Below are 20,970 nucleotides of genomic sequence, written 5' to 3' on the forward strand. Positions count from 1 at the left end.
TTATGTTACTAGTAGCTACATAGTGACCATAATGTTACTAGTAGCTACATAGTGACCATAATGTTACTAGTAGCTACATAGTGACCATTATGTTACTAGTAGCTACATAGTGACCATTATGTTACTAGTAGCTACATAGTGACCATTATGTTAATAGTAGCTACATGGTGACCATTATGTTACTAGTAGCTATATAGTGACTATAATGTTACTAGTAGCTACATAGTGACCATTATGTTACTAGTAGCTACATAGTGACCATTATGTTACTAGTAGCTACATAGTGACCATAATGTTACTAGTAGCTACATAGTGACCATAATGTTACTAGTAGCTACATAGTGACCATTATGTTACTAGTAGCTACATAGTGACCATTATGTTACTAGTAGCTACATAGTGACCATAAGTAGCTACATAGTGACCATTATGTTACTAGTAGCTACATAGTGACCATAATGTTACTAGTAGCTACATAGTGACCATTATGTTACTAGTAGCTACATAGTGACCATTATGTTACTAGTAGCTACATAGTGACCATTATGTTACTAGTAGCTACATAGTGACCATTATGTTACTAGTAGCTACATAGTGACCATTATGTTACTAGTAGCTACATAGTGACCATAATGTTACTAGTAGCTACATAGTGACCATTATGTTACTAGTAGCTACATAGTGACCATTATGTTACTAGTAGCTACATAGTGACCATAATGTTACTAGTAGCTACATAGTGACCATTATGTTACTAGTAGCTACATAGTGACCATTATGTTACGAGTAGCTACATAGTGACCATTATGTTACTAGTAGCTACATAGTGACCATTATGTTACTAGTAGCTACATAGTGACTATAATGTTACTAGTAGCTACATAGTGACCATAATGTTACTAGTAGCTACATAGTGACCATAATGTTACTAGTAGCTAGATAGTGACCATAATGTTACTAGTAGCTACATAGTGAACATAATGTTACTAGTAGCTAGGTAGTATAAAGGCAACGAACAAAAAGATGCCAGTGAGGGAATATGGTACAAAGCTCTTTCCAACGCGTGGTGCTTGTTGATAGTAAATCAGGTCTTCTCGTTGAGTGCATTTAAAAAAAATTATTTTCGCTTGCAGGGTGGAAAAAGCAAAGCATAACATAAACTTTAGTTACTAGTAGCTAGGTAGTGACCATTATGTTACTAGTAGCTAGGTAGTGACCATTATACTAGTAGCTAGATAGTGACCAGGGTTAGAAATTAACATTTTTTTTCAAGGGCTTTTTTTGCCCCCCTTAATTGATTTTCGGGGGCTTTTTTTTGTATTTCGGGGGCACTGAATTTTTATGATAAACGGTAGGGGTGGGACGGTTCGGTTCGTATCACGGTTTTGGGGTCACGGTTTTCAGTTCGGTTCGATATACGTACATTTTTATAAAAAAAAATTTAACACTCAAATCTAAACATGCTTCTCATTTATTTAAAAAAAATAAAAAAGTTTACAGTGTTACAGTGTTTACAGCCTTAAATAATGTTTGGCACACAAAGACCGAACTGACTGAAAAATATAGGCTACATTTGTAGTATTAATTTAGTGCAAACAAACAATATGCTCAGCCAGCACTAGACTTTCCTTTCTTTAATATAAACACAAAAAAACAATGTCAACCATGTTTAAATTCCCTGATTGTCAGTTCTTAATGGAAAGATTTGTGTTCTGCTTGAAATTATTATGCATCAGTCTACATTTATTTAGACTAACATTATTTAAATATTGAGTGCAACTGTGGTGGATTACGTAATTCGGTGAGTTGGAACTATCTATGGGTTGGCGCCGGGTCCCCACGGACATTTTAGTGTCACGCACCTTCAGCTCAGGCAATGTTATTATCAGCTCCGGTAGCTCCGGTAACGTTAGGAGGTGATGGCATGCAGTGGGAAAGCGACAATAGTCCCGATTGGAGTTAGTAAAACACAGTTGTATGTTAGCCTTCTTGGATGTTGAATAAACGCCTATCATTGTCTTTAAACACCCCGCCTCTCAGACTCCCATTTCCTCCTCTGCTAGCTAGTAGCTACGGTAACATTTCGTTGACTGTATTACCTCGCGGGCTGATTCTATAGTTAAAACGTGCGTTGTGTTGTACAAACTGCTAACGCTATTCCAAGATGTGTGTATGCCTATGTAATGTTAATGGCTATGTTTTTAAAGTCGTAATGAAGATTGATTTAGATTGTGCTTGCCATTTGTACACAAACTGACTAGCACCTGGCTCAGCTGCAGTGCAGCAGCAGCCAGTGCTCACCTCCGCCAAATGAATTTTTTTTATTTGCGCGTCATCTGAACCGTACGATACACAGACGCGCCATTACCGGATAAATATATATATAATTAGTAAACTGTCGGGGGCATTTTGTGCCCCCCTTAACTGATTTTCGAGGGCATTTTGTCCATTTTCAAGGGCATTATGCCCCAAGCCCCCGTTAATTTCGAACCCTGATAGTGACCATAATGTTACTAGTAGCTACAGTGACCATAATGTTACTAGTAGCTAGATAGTGACAAGTATGTTACTAGTAGCTACATAGTGACCATTATGTTACTAGTAGCTAGATAGTGACAAGTATGTTACTAGTAGCTAGATAGTGACCATAATGCTAGTAGTAGTTGCATAGTGACCATAATGTTACTAGTAGCTAGGTAATAAAATAAAGTTCAGTCTGTTCATCTCACTTCAATAATTCTTATTGCAGAACATGGTATTTTCTCAAGCAGACAGATGTCAACACTGTAATCTGTGTTGCATGTACCTGACAAACTGAACTGTTTGTATTAGTCATATTCCAACTTAACTGAATGCACATGTGTGTGTGTGGACTACTGTACTATTACAGGTATTGAAATGAACAATGCAACTTCCTTATACAAAAAATAAATAAAAATTTGTTTTATGAATTAAATATCGATACTCACGATACTACGTATCGATACAGTATCGCCACGCAAAGTATCGCGATACTACTACGTACCGCTTTTTCCCCCACCTCTACTAGATAGTGACCATAATGTTACTAGTAGCAAGATAGTGAGCATGTTACTAGTAGCTACAGTGACCATAATGTTACTAGTAGCCATTAGTGACCATAATATTACTAGTAGCTAGATAGTGACCAGTGTGTTAGTAGGGGTGTAGCGGTACACAGAAGCCACGGTTCGGTACGTACCTCGGTATTGAGGTCACGGTTCGGTGCGATTTCGGTATAACAGGAAAAAAATATTTATAATAATTATTATATATTTATAATAATTATTATAATTAATATTATTAAATATAATAATATTCTATAGGCTTGCCGTAGTAGTCAGTGATACTGGTGTAATTCTGTGTTCAGGCATCCACAGAGTAAATTAATTGCCTACTGCACCTTTAACAACAACTTAGTTTCACTTAGAGAGAGAATTTAACTTCACGTGAAGCCGAGACTGAAGACTAGAGAACAGATGACATGTTACACAACAATGGCAGAGGATTATCAATATTTTGGATTTAATAGCAACTGGAGAGGAGCTCAGATCATGATCTGGTGGTATGTTGTGCTTTTATTTTTTCTCCGATCAGCTGTGAGACTCCGCGGTCTGACGGAGATAGTGACCATTATGTTACTAGTAGCTGCTTAGTGAGTGACCATAATGTTACTAGTACCTAGGTAGTGACCATTGTGTTACTAGTAGCTGGATAGTGACCATTATGTTATTAGTAGCTGGATAGTGACAGGACAGACTCAGGACAGTTCAGTCAGTATTTGTGAACACTGACCACTCTCTCCTAAAGCTAGAAGTCAGGGAGAACCATTCAATGGGTTTTGTCACTGGGATGTAAAATCTGTGTTTGCTCCATAGACAATTAATTAGACTCTGACTTTATGAGGCCATCGGATGTTTGTGTGAGCTCTTACACCCAAATTAAGTTTATAATCTCAAACATTTTGGTCAAAGCCCCATTCATGCCTCAGATTGTACATCCCAGTGACATCACCAATTGGAAGGTTCCCTCTCCGATTTCTAGCTTTAGGAGAGCAGTGCATGTTCACAAATACTGACTGAAATGTCCCGGGACACAGGAAGAACATAATGTGATTTTTTTTTCACTTTTTCTATTTTTCTCCCATCCCAATTTCGTGATTCCAATTCTTCCCTCCCCTGTCTTGAACGTTGCTAGACTATGCCTCCCACTGGTCGGCTGTAGTGAGGATAGAAGCCTTGCATCACATGTCCCCTACGGTACACTAGGAGGCAGCCTGTCGCATCTTTTCACCAGACAGCTCGAACTCTGTGGCGAGGAGTAACGCGTGGGAGGCTCACTGCTGTACAGGCGTCACCCAACAGACCTGTAGGAGTCGCTGTCCACAACGTCCAATCCCCACCCACCGGCTTTCCCACCCTCTAACACTGCCAATTGTGATAGTATGATGGCCGGCCAAGCCAGTAGCAACGCCGAGAGCTGGGCTCGATACCAGCATCTCCTGCGTTAATGGCGAGCGCCTTGCCCGCTGTGCCACTCAGCCGCCATATTGTGAATTCTTAAAATGGGTGGCATTCCCCTTTAAATCGCATTTCAACAAGCAAAAATGTAATTCGTGCAGCTGCTCTTCCAGTCTCAGGACGCATGTTGCCTTGCAAAATAATTGGAGCTAAACTTAATACCATTAGAGAAAATCCTTCCAGAACCAAAGAGGGGGCAGGCAATGGAACTCTCGTCCTACCTGGAACAAACATTAAGTGGATGGTGCGCGCCAGTCTCTTTCCCTCTGCTTTCAGTCTCCTAATGGCCTGGATATACCTATGGAGAAGGGATTGGTGTAGAGAACACTGTTCTTTATAGAACATAATGATAGTGGTAATATACCTACTTTTAAGTCTTCTCACACAGAACAGTCTTGCTTTCTTATCGTACACATGACAATATCTTTTGGACATTGGATTACAACAATCCGACAACACTATCTGCGATCTTCAGCTCGCCAATGAGATTGCTCAGACAACCGGGGAATACCAACCCAGGGTGGCCGGCTGGCGTAATGAACGTAAACAGAAGAGAGGTACACATGGAGGACTGTAGGCTAAGCTAAGGCTAACTCCTCATCGGCCATCGTTACCCAGCATCTTCCTTGCCAACATGCGGCCTCTGGCGAACAAAATGGATCAACTGCGGGTCATCAATCATAAATGGACTAAGGATTGCAATGTCATGATTTTCACAGAATCCTGGCTTAATAGCGGGATTCCTGACAGTGCTATTGAGCTACCAGGCTGCACTCTCTACAGGGCGGACAGAACAGCTGATGGCTCCAGAAAAACCAGAGGTGAAGGTTTGTGCTTTTATATAAACAAAACTTGGTGCACAAACAATACCACTATTGTGAGTCACTGCTCTGCTAACGTGGAACATATCATGATCAAGTGTAAACCTTTCTACCAGCCCAGGGATATAATAGCCACCATTGTGACTGCAGCCTATACCTCCTGATGCTAATGCAAGCTAGCGATAAAAGAAATGTGCATGCTGCCATTAGGAAACAACAAAACTCAAACCCAAAGGCTGCCTTTATTGTTGCAGGAGATTTTAATCACTCCAACATAAAGACTGTGCTCCCCAAATGCCACCAACATAACAGATGCATACAAAGCTGCCCCCCCCCCCCCACCCGGGACAAACAGAAGAAGTGTCATGCAGATTAACACGCATGCGAGATGGGTAACCCACAGGAAGAGACCACATTTCTTTGTTCCTTCTACCCAAGTACACCCCACTCATCAAACATGTGAAGCCCTCTGTTAGAACAGTCAAAACATGGCCTGAGAGGGCAGACTCTGAACTGCAGCACTGGTTTCAACACACAGACTGTAGTATTTTTGCCACCCAGTCCACCATGAATGTGTCACAACAAAAACACTAAAGCAAAGACAAGCAGTGCAATGAGTGGTGACATTAAACAACATGTCCAACGTGAGGTAAGAAAACAGTTTAAACACTCACTGAATAGTAACACATTTCATGTCCTGTGTTCCCCGAGCATAGATGTTGCCCTCTGGATCCTTGACGGCTGCGAACGCATCGTACTTCCAGTGTTCCTGGAGAGAAGACCCATGTCAGAAGCTTTCTAACCTTTCACTTCAGAACAGGCTAACTTTTTTTAGGGTTCTTTGGAGGAGATAGCAGGTCAGTAGATACCACATATAAGTGGTATATATCATCTGAAGATTATTTTGAGAAGCAGCTTAGCACAGTGTGTCAAGTTTTATCTATGTTCCAGTTTTATGTACTGTAGAGCTTAATACACTCTGTACCGATCACAAATACCACCAACCTGGTTGTGTGGCACTGGCAATAAAGGAATCTTGTATCTTGTAATAAACATTGTGTTTTGGTTAGGCGGCGATTAAAACTTTTGCATAAGGACATAGAACATTATGGTCGAAGCGTATGATGAGCAATTTATGGGTTGATACCATTTGATACCACACAGAGCTTCAGTGCAAAATGTTAAACATTTTGACCACTCCCTCCAAAATACCACATTAACACGTTCTGCGCCAATCACGAGTATACTCGTTATTGGCCGCCAGCGGTTGAGCGCTTTTCCTTTTTTTAGATTTTAATATTCTATGCAGTCTCACAGACCTCTATACGGAAGCCCTAAGAGGCCATACATTCATAAATTTTATTTACTCCGTTTTCCCATGATAACGAGTCAATTTAATTAGTTTGTGATCATTTTCTCGAGATCGAGAAAACGAAACGATAGTCTAGTACAGGGGTTCCCAAAGTCTGGGTCTTTTTTTTATGCAGTCAGGCCACTGAACTTAGAAGCAGGCCAGGCCAGTGTTTCTAGTTGCACCAGCGCAATAGTTAGATAACCTAGGTGGGGAACAACCAGGAGATCACTGCAACTCACACAAGTTGGAGAACTATCTCTCTCTCTCTCTATCACTCTCTCTTGCTCTCACACACACACACAAAGGGAGCCACATGTGATTGGTGGAGGCGGGACCCTTACAAAAAACTGCTAATCATTGACACATGCTAGCCTGTAATAATCCCCCCCAGAAAAATCTACTTTGCATTTGATATATTGCAAATATATGCCATCACACACACTGGCATTTAAAGGGTTAGAATTATAAAATGAATATGTGGTGTTATGATTAGGGCTGAAGTTGAATAAAATATTGTATTTATCAATTACAAAAAAACTGAAAATCCATAAAAATCTGTGTTGTTGCTAATCATACATATGCTAGCCTGTTTTTTAACAATAATTTGTGATGCCATCACAAACACTGGCATTTAAAGGGTACAAATAAAAAGTCTTCAAAGTCTTAAAAAGCGCTCGTTTCATCTACAAATGCCTACATGGACTAGCTCCCCAGCGTCTATACAAATAGTAGCTCTAGTTCTGCAGACCCCTCTCTGATTGGTTGAGCTCCATTTCTGCAGCCCCTCTGCTGGGAGCTGTCGCGCGGAAATAGGCTGTCTATTGCCATTCTCTAAGACAAACTCTAACCTTAACCAGCTCCTTAACAGCGCCTAAACTTAACCGTTCTAACCTTAACCAACTCCGAAACAATGCCTAACCTTAACCTTAAAGTGGAAATGAAGCAGTGAGCAATGTGATCCTAGTTTGTTTGTTGTGTACCTTGTGTAAGACAGGGTTCTATAATCAAATGTGAAATCTATCTTATTTGTCTGAAAAATCAAATATAATATCCCTGTTTTCAACATGGGCGCCGCCATTTTGTTGCTGACGTCATGCCACTGGTTGGGTTTATACACTGCTGGTTAGCTGCCTATAGTGAATGGGTCAGTCAGTAAATAAAATGTTGCCTACAAAACAACGGGACCGCGGTGGTTCTGTTTGTATTGCTCCTGGCTGTTCAAACTAATTTTACCATGTGAGAGAGAGGAAAGTTGGTTAATTTCCACAAACTACCAGTGAAAAAAACAGTGTTGTTGACATGTTGGCTCAGGCTGGCTGCACTCAGGCGGCGCGACCAGCCTGTTGGACAGGGAATGAGGATCTGCAGAGAACACTTCATTGCCTCGGATTATGTTGTTGGGGGTGGAAGGTTTGTCCAGAAGACCACTAATCAGCTGAAGCCTGATGCGGTTCCCTCGGTCTTCGACAGACAGACCGGCGTTAGCTCTCGGGACTCGGGAGCGATCGCTAGCTAGTTAGCACCAGCCGGGGCCGCCGTTAGCAACCGGGAGCGTCGCGGAGCATTCAGCCTGCTGGCTACCTAGATCAACTTCAACCAGCCGAGCGTCGGGAGCTCCAGCAGCTTGTCGATGTGCTAATAGCCTGGAGCCAGCTACCGTTAGCTTGCCGAGGCTCCAGCACACCGACAAGCTGTGTAGCCCGCTACCGTTAGCTTGCAGAGGCTCCAGCACACCGACAAGCTGTGTAGCCCGCTACGTTAGCTTGCCGAGGCTCCAGCACACCGACAAGCTGTGTAGCCCGCTACCGTTAGCTTGCAGAGGCTCCAGCACACCGACAAGCTGTGTAGCCAGCTACCGTTAGCTTGCAGAGGCTCCAGCACACCGACAAGCTGTGTAGCCCGCTACCGTTAGCTTGCAGAGGCTCCAGCACACCGACAAGCTGTGTAGCCAGCTACCGTTAGCTTGCCGAGGCTCCAGCACACCGACAAGCTGTGTAGCCAGCTACCGTTAGCTTGCCGAGGCTCCAGCACACCGACAAGCTGTGTAGCCCGCTACCGTTAGCTTGCAGAGGCTCCAGCACACCGACAAGCTGTGTAGCCAGCTACCGTTAGCTTGCCGAGGCTCCAGCACACCGACAAGCTGTGTAGCCCGCTACCGTTAGCTTGCAGAGGCTCCAGCACACCAACAAGCTGTGTAGCCAGCTACCGTTAGCTTGCAGAGGCTCCAGCACACCGACAAGCTGTGTAGCCAGCTACCGTTAGCTTGCAGAGGCTATTAGCACACCGACAAGCTGTGTAGCCAGCTACCGTTAGCTTGCCGAGGCTCCAGCACACCGACAAGCTGTGTAGCCAGCTACCGTTAGCTTGCCGAGGCTCCAGCACACCGACAAGCTGTGTAGCCAGCAGGCTGAATGCTCCGCGACGCTGGTTGAAGTGGATCTAGGTAGCCAGCAGGCTGAATGCTCCGCGACGCTCCCGGTTGCTAACGCCGGCCCCGGCTGGTGCTAACTAGCTAGCGATCGCTCCCGAGTCCCGAGAGCTAACGCCGGTCTGTCTGTCGAAGACCGAGGGAACCGCATCAGGCTTCAGCTGATTAGTGGTCTTCTGGACAAACCTTCCACCCCCAACAACATAATCCGAGGCAATGAAGTGTTCTCTGCAGATCCTCATTCCCTGTCCAACAGGCTGGTCGCGCCGCCTGAGTGCAGCCAGCCTGAGCCAACATGTCAACAACACTGTTTTTTTCACTGGTAGTTTGTGGAAATTAACCAACTTTCCTCTCTCTCACATGGTAAAATTAGTTTGAACAGCCAGGAGCAATACAAACAGAACCACCGCGGTCCCGTTGTTTTGTAGGCAACATTTTATTTACTGACTGACCCATTCACTATAGGCAGCTAACCAGCAGTGTATAAACCCAACCAGTGGCATGACGTCAGCAACAAAATGGCCGCGCCCATAATGCTAAATGCTTCAGAAATGTACACAACAAATCGTTTTTTCTTAGAAACTGCTTATTTTTTATAACGTGATTTCTTCTGTGGCTTATCTAAATACTAATGTGATGCTAGTATGAATATGTATTTATCGCACTGCTTCATTTCCACTTTAACCATGCCTAACCTTAACCATAGAAAGAATATTGCCATTCTCTAAGACAAACTCTAACCTTAACCAGCTCCTTAACAGCGCCTAAACTTAACCGTTCTAACCTTAACCAACTCCGAAACAATGCCTAACCTTAACCTTAACCATGCCTAACCTTAACCGGCGAAAGAATACACGTAAAAAAAAAAAATCACGTTAAAAAATTTTTTTTTAATGGGATTCGAACTCGCCAACAACGGACCGCAGGACCGCTGCTCTGCCAGGTGAGCTGAAGCGCTGAATGAAAATCATGGCGGATTCCGCGATAAGCACCTCAAAGCACCTCGATAACCTTACGCGCGAGGGGCTTCGCTCAACCAATCAGAGAGGGGGCTGCAGAAATGGAGCTCAACCAATCAGAGAGGGGGCTGCAGAAATGGAGCTCAACCAATCAGAGAGGGGTCTGCAGAACTAGAGCTACTATTTGTATAGACGCAGCTCCCCCTCCTGTACAGGAATTCATCTACAAAAAAATAAACACTGGACTCTGCACCAGGTCAGACACCAGAGGTGACTGCATGGTCCAACGTAGACTGACCATGTTTGGCCAAAACGTCCTCTCCATAAAAGGCAGTCAAACGTGGAACAGTCTCCCCATTTCCATAAGGGAAAGCCCCACCCTTGCTTCTTTTAGGGCAACTAAAAAAATTGCTGAAGACCAACCAGTCATGTGACCACATGTGACATTATCTCTAGTCACTAGTATTTTTGTGTATTTGTAAATGTTTTACTGTTTTTATGTGTCCCGTTTTTATGTATTTGTACATTTCTTACTGTTTTTATGAGTCCTGTTTTAATGTCTGGGGACAACGGATGGAAATTAGCCTCATGCTAAATCCGGCAATTTTTACACTCCACGGTGTTCATTCATTTTGCATTGTCCCAGCCAAATAAACAAATAAAGTAAAGTCATGGGACCCCTTTGAAAATGGCAATTTGTTCCCAAGTTTAGCCTAAATCTGGAGCATTATTTATCCCCCTTCCCGACAAGCTAGCAAGACATGGTTGGTACTAATGGATACTTTAGGATGTCTAGTTTCATATGATGTCAGCATCTTCACTCTAGCTAGACCTGCTACAGCCTCTGAAAGACAGTTCCACCGGCGCGGGTCTAGAGGGTGAAACAGAGTCACTGTTACCTGGTAAACGGGTACGACATCTGTGTGGGAATTCAACAACACAGACTTGAGAGCAGGATTCATCCCCTCCCACGTCATTATGGACACAATTCTGCGAGGGCAAACCTGGAAGGATGTGGGGACAATGTAATGTAAATGTAATTGTAAATAGCACAAGAGACAAAGGACTTTACATAATCTTTTGTTTCTGGAATAGGTGTGTATTGTTCCTTTTCATTTGTATATGGCTGTCCCCTCTGCGTCAATACTTTTACCAACAGATTTCCAGTTCCGCGTGCGCGTTCTGCGATCTGATTGGCCACTGACGTTTCTGGTCGTGTGACATCAATCAATCAATCACATGTGCGGCCAATCAGATCGCAGAACGCGGAACTGGAAATCCGTTGGTAAAAAAAATAGACGCGTCCCCTCTAGGTCTAATAGTCAACAAATTAGGTGTTATTTTCAGCTGAGCATGAAGTAAGACCTTCTCAACTAAGAACTAAACTAAAATCAACAGACTTTATTTCTCTTTTGTCGTTTAGTCATTTTTGGTGCTTCATGGAGTTATTTCCTGAGAGACAATAAGTGACCACTAGAGGTCCTCATGTATACCTGCATGTGTTCTATTCCATTTAGTTTCTAAACGTATTATCTACGTCGCCCTCAGAGTAGAGCTATATGAAATCCGCGTTCACGGAATTGCGGACGGAATCGCGGAATTGAGCAATAAAAACGGAATCAACTGTAAACGTGGAATATTGCAGAATTTGCCCTAATCAGGACTGAAATTCCGTGTTCGGGAGGAGATGGAACGTTTGGTGCAACGCGAACATGACCAGGGACGCTACAGCGTGTTACACACAACACGCAGCAATGTCCAAGCGTCTAGCTGCTTCAGTGTTAACATTAACGGCGGAAGAAATTCCACACTAAGCCCTAAATTCAGATAAGCGCAGTATCCCAATGACTTGTATATGACCGGCGATAAGGTGTTTTGCAAATTCTGTCAACATGCCGTGGACTGGACTCGCAAAACACGTGCGAAGATCACTCTCCAAAAGCCATGTCAGAAACACGGGAAAACACTGTGCTTCAAAACAGAGTAGGGTATATCTGCAGTGCCGCAGCCCCATACACACCAGCTCTCTAACGAGGATCCCTGGTGATACAATAGTACATAAAGTACACAGGACTAGAAATTATAGCTTCTTGCTAAATCTGGTGCACCCATCTATATGTTTAATGCAAATGATTGTCAGTACACACTGTCCTTTATAAACTAAACTAAACAGTGCCTAAATTATGCATTACTATATTGCATCACAATAGAATAGATATAGCTAGGCTACTTGCATTGTGATAATGTCAGTAGTAGCTAGCTGTATCGATTGTTTGTTTACACTTGAAATGTGTATTTTTATTTTGTCACAATATTATTTGAAAAATATTGTGTAAAATGTAACTGTATTTCTGAGTTGCAGCACTTAAGGGGAGACACTGCAGGTGAATAGGCAAATATACTTTTTTTGTTGATTTTGAGATTGTTATATTTTGCTTCCTAAACATGTCTATGAAACTAGTGACAATAAAACGTCAATAACACACATTTAGTTGTTTATTTTACTTCATTTTGCCTTATTGCATCCATAAATGTGCACATAATCGGAAGTGCCTCATTTGCATATATAAACATAAAATTCTGAAAACTTGCAATATATTTTTTCTTAGTTTATATGTACATAACAAACTGGGAACGTTTCATAGTGATATCTATTCAAATATATTTTGCCTATTAGGGGGTACTACACTGTTTGTAGCCTGTGTGTAGTTCTGTTCAGTTCAATAACATCATTATTATTATTCAGTTATCAGGCATGTGTTTAGGTTGTCTATTACTAATGGTTTGATTAGGTATTGTGTTTGTAAATATCTGTTTAAAAAAAAAAAAAAAGTATGGCATTTTACAATACAGAACTTTGAAGGCGTTTTCCCAAAAATGAGTTTTAAGAGTTTTTCCTCATACTCTGAGCCAGAAATCTCCACTTCAGTAACACTCATACACCAAACCTTCCAGTTCTATTCATATCTATGTTCTGAAGGTATTCACAGAAGGGTTTGTTGATATCGCATTCATACCCTGATTTATATCACATTCTATTCCTAAAAACATGGCGAAATATGGAATTTTACCATAAAAATGGACTGAATGGAGTATTTTCTGATTTATGGAGTGATAAAAAGAGATATCCAAAATCCCCTCTGTAATAACCTTTGGCTCTAATATGTCAACAAAATGAAACTATAATTTTGAAAATGGCTTTATCCAATGTTCAGATTTCTGTCCTGGAATTATATGCAAATTATTGCATATTTAAGTAAATCATGCCTCATTTGCATATTTAAACATACAATTTCAGAAAACTTGTAATACAAAAAAGTCTTGTCTTAATGTAATACAAAAAAGTCTTGTCTTAATATAAGTAATCAACTGGGGAAGTTTCATTGTGATATCTATTAGTAAAAAAAATTACCCTATTCACCTGTAGTGTCTCGCCTTAAAAACATTAAGTGGACTGTTATATCTTATTAAATTATGGACATTTATTCATTCCCACTTATTAGACACTATTTCTGATGGTAAAATGAGCGTACAAAGCAAAATACAGAATTCTGAAATATTAAAACGGAAAAAACGGAATTGGGAAAAAAGAATTATGGAATTTGGAAAAGAAATAAAACGGATTTCATATGGCTCTACCTCAGAGTCTAGCAGAGCTCTTTATGCTGCTGGCAGATTCCATGGCTAAACGTTAAGTAGGACAAGGATAGGGCTGGGTACTGTTCACATTGTAACAGATACCGTTACCAGTTCTGTAAATTTGTTTAAACAGTTATTTATTGTTGTAAAAGACCACACAAAATAAATCGCATTATCGTGTATTGTGTTTTTAAATGTTTAAATATCAACATTATCTGGCCATCCTCTGTAAATATTATCAAACTCCTCTGACCTCATCTGGTCTTTCCAAAGACCCAAGAGATGAGATAGTAATATATATATATATATTTGTGGAAAAGGCTCCCTCTTGTCTAGCACATTACACTCTTATACTAAACATTGGAATGTGGTATCGATTGATCTAGCTTGTGAATCGGTACTCAGTAATACCCTTAAATGTACAGAGTTCGTACCCAACCCTAGTCGAGGACGACCCAACTATCAAGTGTTTGGAGTCTCTGCCGCAACATACAATCCCATTGTCATCAAGATAAGACATACCTCAATCTTTTTCATGGGTAGATCAAGTTCCACTGCTATTCTGTCCAGGAACCTAAGAGCAGCGTCTATAAAGAAATAAACATACAACAGAATAATACATGGTTATACATAGTGACAGTGGCTTAGGAGGTAGAATGGTTGCCTGGTAATTGGAAGATTCCCGGTTTGATTTCAGCTCCTCCTGGCAGTGTCGAAATGTCCTTGAGCAAGACTCTTAACCCCTAACTGCTCCCGATGGGGCAGAATGCACCGCTGTGAAGGAAGGGTGCGCTGCCTTTACAAAACATGTCAAAATTGTTCCTTGGGTTCCTTGAAAGGCGCCATATAAAAAATATATATTATTATTAAAATGAGAGCAACACGGCATGTGGCCAATAATAGTTTCTCAATTATTTTGTTTTCATGATTGTGGAAAGTCAAAATCGTAATTAAAATGTAAACTTGTAATTAATCACCCTGTCACCTTTTTACAATATGACCATCTCTCCTAGAAAACTTGTCTTATTACTAGGGCTTCTTATGTCTTGTGTGTCTTGTGCAACAGAAAAGAGCTACAGAGAAGTGTATTGTGAGCCTGTGGTAGAAAATAGGTTACAGAAATCATGCAATGTTTCACAATTATCTTTATGGAAATTCACTTTATAGGCTGCCAGCTGTAGGTGGAGTTACTCACACATCAACCAGTAGGCTCACAGACAGACCGGACCATAGTCACCCAAGTCTACATTTCCTCAATTGAACCCTTTGCACTGAAGAACCATATAAGTCCATTTTGAAATTCTATAGACAGCCCATGTATTTGCAGTTGTCAAATGTATCCAATTACTTGATGGTGTGAATGTGTGATATATCACAAGAAACTACTCAACCTAGGGCTGGGCGATAAAACGATAACGATAACTATCGCGATAAATTATTTCCTCGAAATAAACATGAAACGTGGTCGCAAAGTTTCGATATATCGATTTTCCAAGCTTGGATATGAGCACACGCACTAACAACCAATCAGTGAAGGAGATGGCCGACAGCGGAAGGAGACCCGGAATCTAGAACTCCAGTAGTCAACAGGCTGGCTAGGATAATTAGCTTGCACGGCGCTATTTTATAGTTTACCTGCCGAGTTGGTGTGTGTTTTGAATTCTGAGGGTAACTGTTATAGTAGTGTGGGGTATACGGTGCACGTCGTTGCAATGTATTGGGGCGGAACAGAGTATTTTATGGTCATATTTAGTACATTGTCATGGAATACACCGCTTGGAAATGAGGCTGGCTAGGATAATTAGCTTGCACAGCGCTATTTTACAGTTTACCTGCTGAGTTGGTGTGTGTTTTGAATTCTGAGGGTAACTGTTATAGTAGTGTGGGGTATACGGTGCACGTCGTTGCAATGTATTGGGGCGGAACAGAGTATTTTATGGTCATATTTAGTACATTGTCATGGAATACACCGCTTGGAAATGAGGCTGGCTAGGATAATTAGCTTGCACAGCGCTATTTTACAGTTTACCTGCAGAGTTGGTGTGTGTTTTGAATTCTGAGGGTAACTGTTATAGTAGTGTGGGGTATACGGTGGACGTCGTTGCAATGTATTGGGGCGGAACAGAGTATTTTAGGGTCATATTTAGTACATTGTCATGAGATACTCCGCTTGCTCTGGCTAACTGCTAACGTGCGCGGACTGATGACGACATCAACTCGACTCTCGAGACATTCGCCGCAGCAAAACAAGTCTATTAATAGCCCGTCCATCGGCGCCAGGCATAAAAAGTGAATGAAACTTGACAGACATTATATTGACGATAATTATCGATATAGAGTTATATGAAAATAATTTTATAATTTTATCGCGATAACGTTTTTGGCCATATCGCCCAGCCCTAACTCAACCTCAACAGTCTTTTTTTTTTTTAAACTTTATTTTTTAGCGTTTATCGCTTTTCTGGTCAAGCATGACCGACAGATACAGGGTGAAACGGGATATAGAGCAGGGGAAGACATTCTGGCAAATGACGGCGGGTCCGGGAATCGAACTCGGAGTCCACCAGATCCGTGACGCAGCACGGTTTTCCCCGACGCAGAAATAGCGCCGAGATATGCGGTGAGCTACTGGAGCTCCCCCTGTCTTTTTTCTTTTATCCACTTTTGATCCACATTTTCTATTTTTCTCTCATCCCAATTTCGCCTCGCCAATTCTCCCCTCCCCTGTCTCGAACGTTGCTAGACTATGCCTCCCACTGGTCGGCTGCAGTGAGGACCAAGCCTTGCATCACGTGTCCCCTCCGGTACACGAGGAGGCAGCTGTCGCATCTTTTCACCTGAACAGCGCGATCTCTCAGTGGCTCACGCTGCCCCTGATACTTCCCGATTCTGCTGTACAGGCGCACCAACCGACCTGTAGGAGTCGCTGTCCACAACGTCCGATCCCCACCCACCGGCTTTCCCACCCTCTAACACTGCCAATTGTGTTAGTATGATGACCGGCCAAGCCGGTAGCAACGCCGAAAGCTGGGCTCGATACCAGCATCTCCTGCGTTAGTGGCGAGCGCCTTGCCCACTGCGCCACCCAACCTCAACTGTCTTTAACTATAAATTAACACAACACTAACTTACCATCTTTAGATAATAAAATACTCAACCTCTACCGTCTTTAACTATTAATGAACACAATACTCTTACCATACAATACAAACTTACCATCTTTGGGTAATAAAGTTTGAAAACATTGATCCTCTGAAAATGTTACATGGTTCTTCATCTGAGGTACTCAATTAGCTTACTTGTGATATTTTAAGGAGGCATTATTCTAGGCTACAGAATTCTGCCAATCAACATCCCGTCATCCTTCCCCCCCAAGGGCAGTCGGGAGCAGATAAGGGCTGCTGCTGCATGGGGCCGCACCCCGGGGACCAATCCAAGTGCTCCTGTCCGCCTTAGTCAGGGGCGCGACAGCGTTAGCAATCTGTGGTGTATGTTTTTCCATTGGGTTTATCTCATCGGGAGGGGAAACCCTTGCGAGCTCGGGAAGAACATGCAAACTCCACACAGAAAGGCCCGGGAAGCTTGAAGCCTTTTTACAACGCATCCGCGTTTCCGGGTTCCCGTTTTGCGCTCTGATTGGCCAGGTCATGTGACATGCGCGCCAATCGTGGGACGGCACGTTTCTACACTGGTTAAGCTTAGGCACTCTTCGAAGTTGGTTAAGGTTAGAGTTTGTCTTAAGAGCATGGCGATAGAACGCCAGGTAGTTTGCAGGCTGTTCGACGCGGAAATGGGCAAACACGCTATTGGGCGCACATGTCACATGACCTGGCCAATCAGAGCGCCTGAAACGTGGATGCGTTGTAAAAAGGCTACACGCGCCAGGGAGATACCCTACCTGGGTACCTGGCAACGCAGAAACCTGGTCCCCAAGCGGGAATCGAACCCTGGACCTTCTAGCTGTGAGGCGACAGTGTTAACCACTACACCACCGTGCCGCCATACACACACATGCCTTGCACAATATCTTCTGCAGTACTTTTTAATTCAGTATCACCTACAACACTACAGTAGCTTAACAAGCGGGCAGAAAAGTGGCAATTTTTTTACTTAAACTTGAGGACTGCATACTTTTTTTGCAAACCAAAACAACATACTACTTTATCCTTATAGCACATGCATGAGCCTGGTCTCTTTTGAAAGATGACATTCTGAAGTTTCCGATTCCAGAAAAAATATTCACTTTAGTGCTAACGTAATAGAGTAACATAGGTCTGAACTTGAGTTGTAGAAAAACTTTTTACTCAAGTTTTTCTGTAGTAGTTAGTTAGTAGTCCAGAGGTAGTATTTCCCCTAGGAGTGCACCGATGTATCGGTCGGGTATCGGCCGATAAGTGCCTTGTTGACTGCAATCGGCCTATCGGCCGATAAGCTCGAATGTGCCGATGGCAGTAGCCGATAAATATCCATCAATTTGTGTCGCGTCAAAAGGCAAAACGCGTCGCGACCTGCACAACGCCGCCCCCGGCCCCCGTTCTTTCAACCTAAAAGTGCACTTTCTTCAACCTCGAAGTAAACAAATCACAGAACGGTAGCCAGTTAGTAGGTATCAACGTGAGCTCCCGGGACGGTAGCTAGTTAGCTAGCACCATCCAGGCATCAACGTGAGCTCCCGGGACGGTAGCTAGTTAGCTAGCACCATCCAGGCATGAACGTGAGCTCCCGGGACGGTAGCTAGTTAGCTAGCACCATCCAGGCATCAACGTGAGCTCCCGGGACGGTAGCTAGTTAGTTAGCACCATCCAGGCATCAACGCGAGCTCCCGGGACGGTAGCTAGTTAGCTAGCACCATCCAGGCATCAACGTGAGCTCCCGGGACGGTAGCTAGTTAGCTAGCACCATCCAGGCATCAACGTGAGCTCCCGGGACGGTAGCTAGTTATCTAGCACCATCCAGGCATCAACGTGAGCTCCCGGTACGGTAGCTAGTTAGTTAGCACCATCCAGGCATCAACGTGAGCTCCCGGTACGGTAGCTAGTTAGTTAGCACCATCCAGGCATCAACGTGAGCTCCCGGGACGGTAGCTAGTTAGTTAATAACGTTATATAGTTAGTGTTACACGTTCAATATAACATCAGCATATTATTTACCCGAACACAGCAAGTAAGCAAGGCATTAATCCGTTCATAGCTCAGTTCCATTCCGTTGCTCATTCCGTACCCAACTACCCATTCTGCAATCTGTTAATAAAGTTTTCAACCAGACAAATGTATAGAAAGGCTTTGTTTTATTATAACATTTGTTGCAGTAAAATCATTATGTCTCATTTGGTCATGCTGTGGAGCGCTGGTCGGCGGGCCGGGCAGCTAAGGTATTAGCTACGTTAAGTTTGTTGTGCTCTCGAGTCGCAAGCAGATCAATGGCGGCATGCCAGAAAGTAGAAAATGAATAAACGCTTGCCGATTGGTGGTAAGAACAGCAGGAGGTGGGTGCTAGCGGTGTGGCGTAATTGGCCGAATCGACTGTGAATCAAAATGGTTCTATTGCATTGGCTGAGAGCTCTGGTTGAGAGAATAGTATCCATCTGCAGGCCGCCAGACAATACTAGGAGAGGGATAGTGCTACATGGCATGGTGGAATTAATACCATAAACATATTTCTTGATGTTTCCTTTTTTTTAAGTAAGTAAAGAGGCCTACAAATACAAACACACATACAAATATACAGTAGTTTCATTAAAAAAAAATTTAAATTTAAAATTAAAAAAAAAAATTAAAAGAATTACAAATACTTATATACAAATATCGGTATCGGTATCGGCCGATTGTGTTAGTTGAACAATCGGTATCGGTATCGGTGGCCAATTTTCATATCTGTGCATCCCTAATTTCCCCAGAAGGTGAAATGGCTTACAAATCCAGACGGAGCCATAGCCTGAAGCCTTATGTAGTACATATCCAAATGTCATAAAGATTCAGTCAGAAATGAGTGATTAGGAGTGATTTTGGTAAACTGTGTACAGCTGTTTTTCTCTTCCTGTTTTAGTTTTTTAGATTCATACATGCACGTGGGATATCATTGGAAAGCCACACTCATTGGCTACAATGATCCACAATCATTTTCGAGATCAGATCTAGATTGACTGAACTACTGCAGCCTGAGTCGGGAGTGGTATTTTGCGCAAGACCGTGTACTTTGCACAAGCCTCAAATACCGGCATGTAACTCGAGAACCGCTCAATGGATTTTGTCACCTGAAAGGGCTATCCACAGGCAACAAATGGGGCTTTAATTCGATATATATATTGTATTACAAAATATGCACACCCGAGCCACTAGGGGTCGCCAAAGTGCCGGTTGCAAAAAGTCCAAAAAACGTCCCATGCTAAGAGGCTTAGGAACACACCAAAATTGTGGGAAAGTTAAAGCTAGTACTGCACATACCTTATTATGATCTTATTTGACCCATTACCTTATTTATATACATTATCACATCCTTAAAGGAACACGCCGCCAACAGTATGTGAAATTAAATGTGCTTATTGTCTTCTCCCGAGTCAGACAAGAAGATAGATGCCAATTTCCCCTCTGTGTTTTAAGTAGAAAGCTATCCAGCTGCAAGCTAGCCTAGCACAAATGAATGGAAGTGGCAGTGGCGGCTGGCCACCGGGGGCGCTAGGGCGCCGAACCACCTGTTAAATGAGAGAAGAAAAAAAAAACGTTTGTTTTTGGTTTTATAGCCCTATAAATAATATAAACATGTTTAAAATGAATAATATTTACTCATTTTAAGTATGTTTGTGTTTCCAATGCACAATATAACGTTAATATATAAAATAAAAAATACTCGTTTTCCTGAACAGGAAGTGACTCACTCCTGCCGCATTTCTCCTGCCGCATTTCTCCTAGCCGTATTTCTCGGCCCGGGCTAGACGCAATAGCGCTCTGAGTGCGCGTCACTGTTTGATCGCTGTATCCGTCGCAGCCAATCAGTGCGTAACGAGCTGTGCGTTGAAATATGATGTATTATGTTGGAAACCGGGCGCGATTTGAAGCGGTCTAAGCAGCAGCGTCAAGAATTTCCGTAGCCGCATTTCGCGGAGACGCTCTCTGATTGGCCGACGTCAGTTTTTTTTTCTGTAGCAGCATTTCGCGGAGACGCTCTCTGATTGGCCGACGCCACTTTTCTATGTTCCAATTTTAGGTTTTCTAGCTTGGTAGAGATAGTTGTG

General features: G+C 42.6%; 1 protein-coding gene across 1 annotated transcript in view; it reads right to left on the minus strand.

Annotated features, from left to right (window-relative positions):
• Positions 1–20,970, minus strand: part of LOC311229929 (aminoacylase-1-like) — a 49,137-nt gene that overhangs the window by 25,273 nt on the left and 2,894 nt on the right. The window contains exons 3-6 of the mRNA XM_084316015.1: positions 14,262–14,326; positions 11,000–11,104; positions 6,034–6,128; positions 4,760–4,836 (exon numbers count right to left, since the gene is read on the minus strand). Coding sequence (XP_084172141.1) covers positions 4,760–4,836; positions 6,034–6,128; positions 11,000–11,104; positions 14,262–14,326 — 342 coding nt within the window. The remainder of the gene's footprint in view (positions 1–4,759; positions 4,837–6,033; positions 6,129–10,999; positions 11,105–14,261; positions 14,327–20,970) is intronic.

Source organism: Notolepis coatsorum (genome assembly GCF_963971535.1).
Source record: "Notolepis coatsorum genome assembly, chromosome: 6".
In the NCBI taxonomy this organism is placed as follows: domain Eukaryota; kingdom Metazoa; phylum Chordata; class Actinopteri; order Aulopiformes; family Paralepididae; genus Notolepis; species Notolepis coatsorum.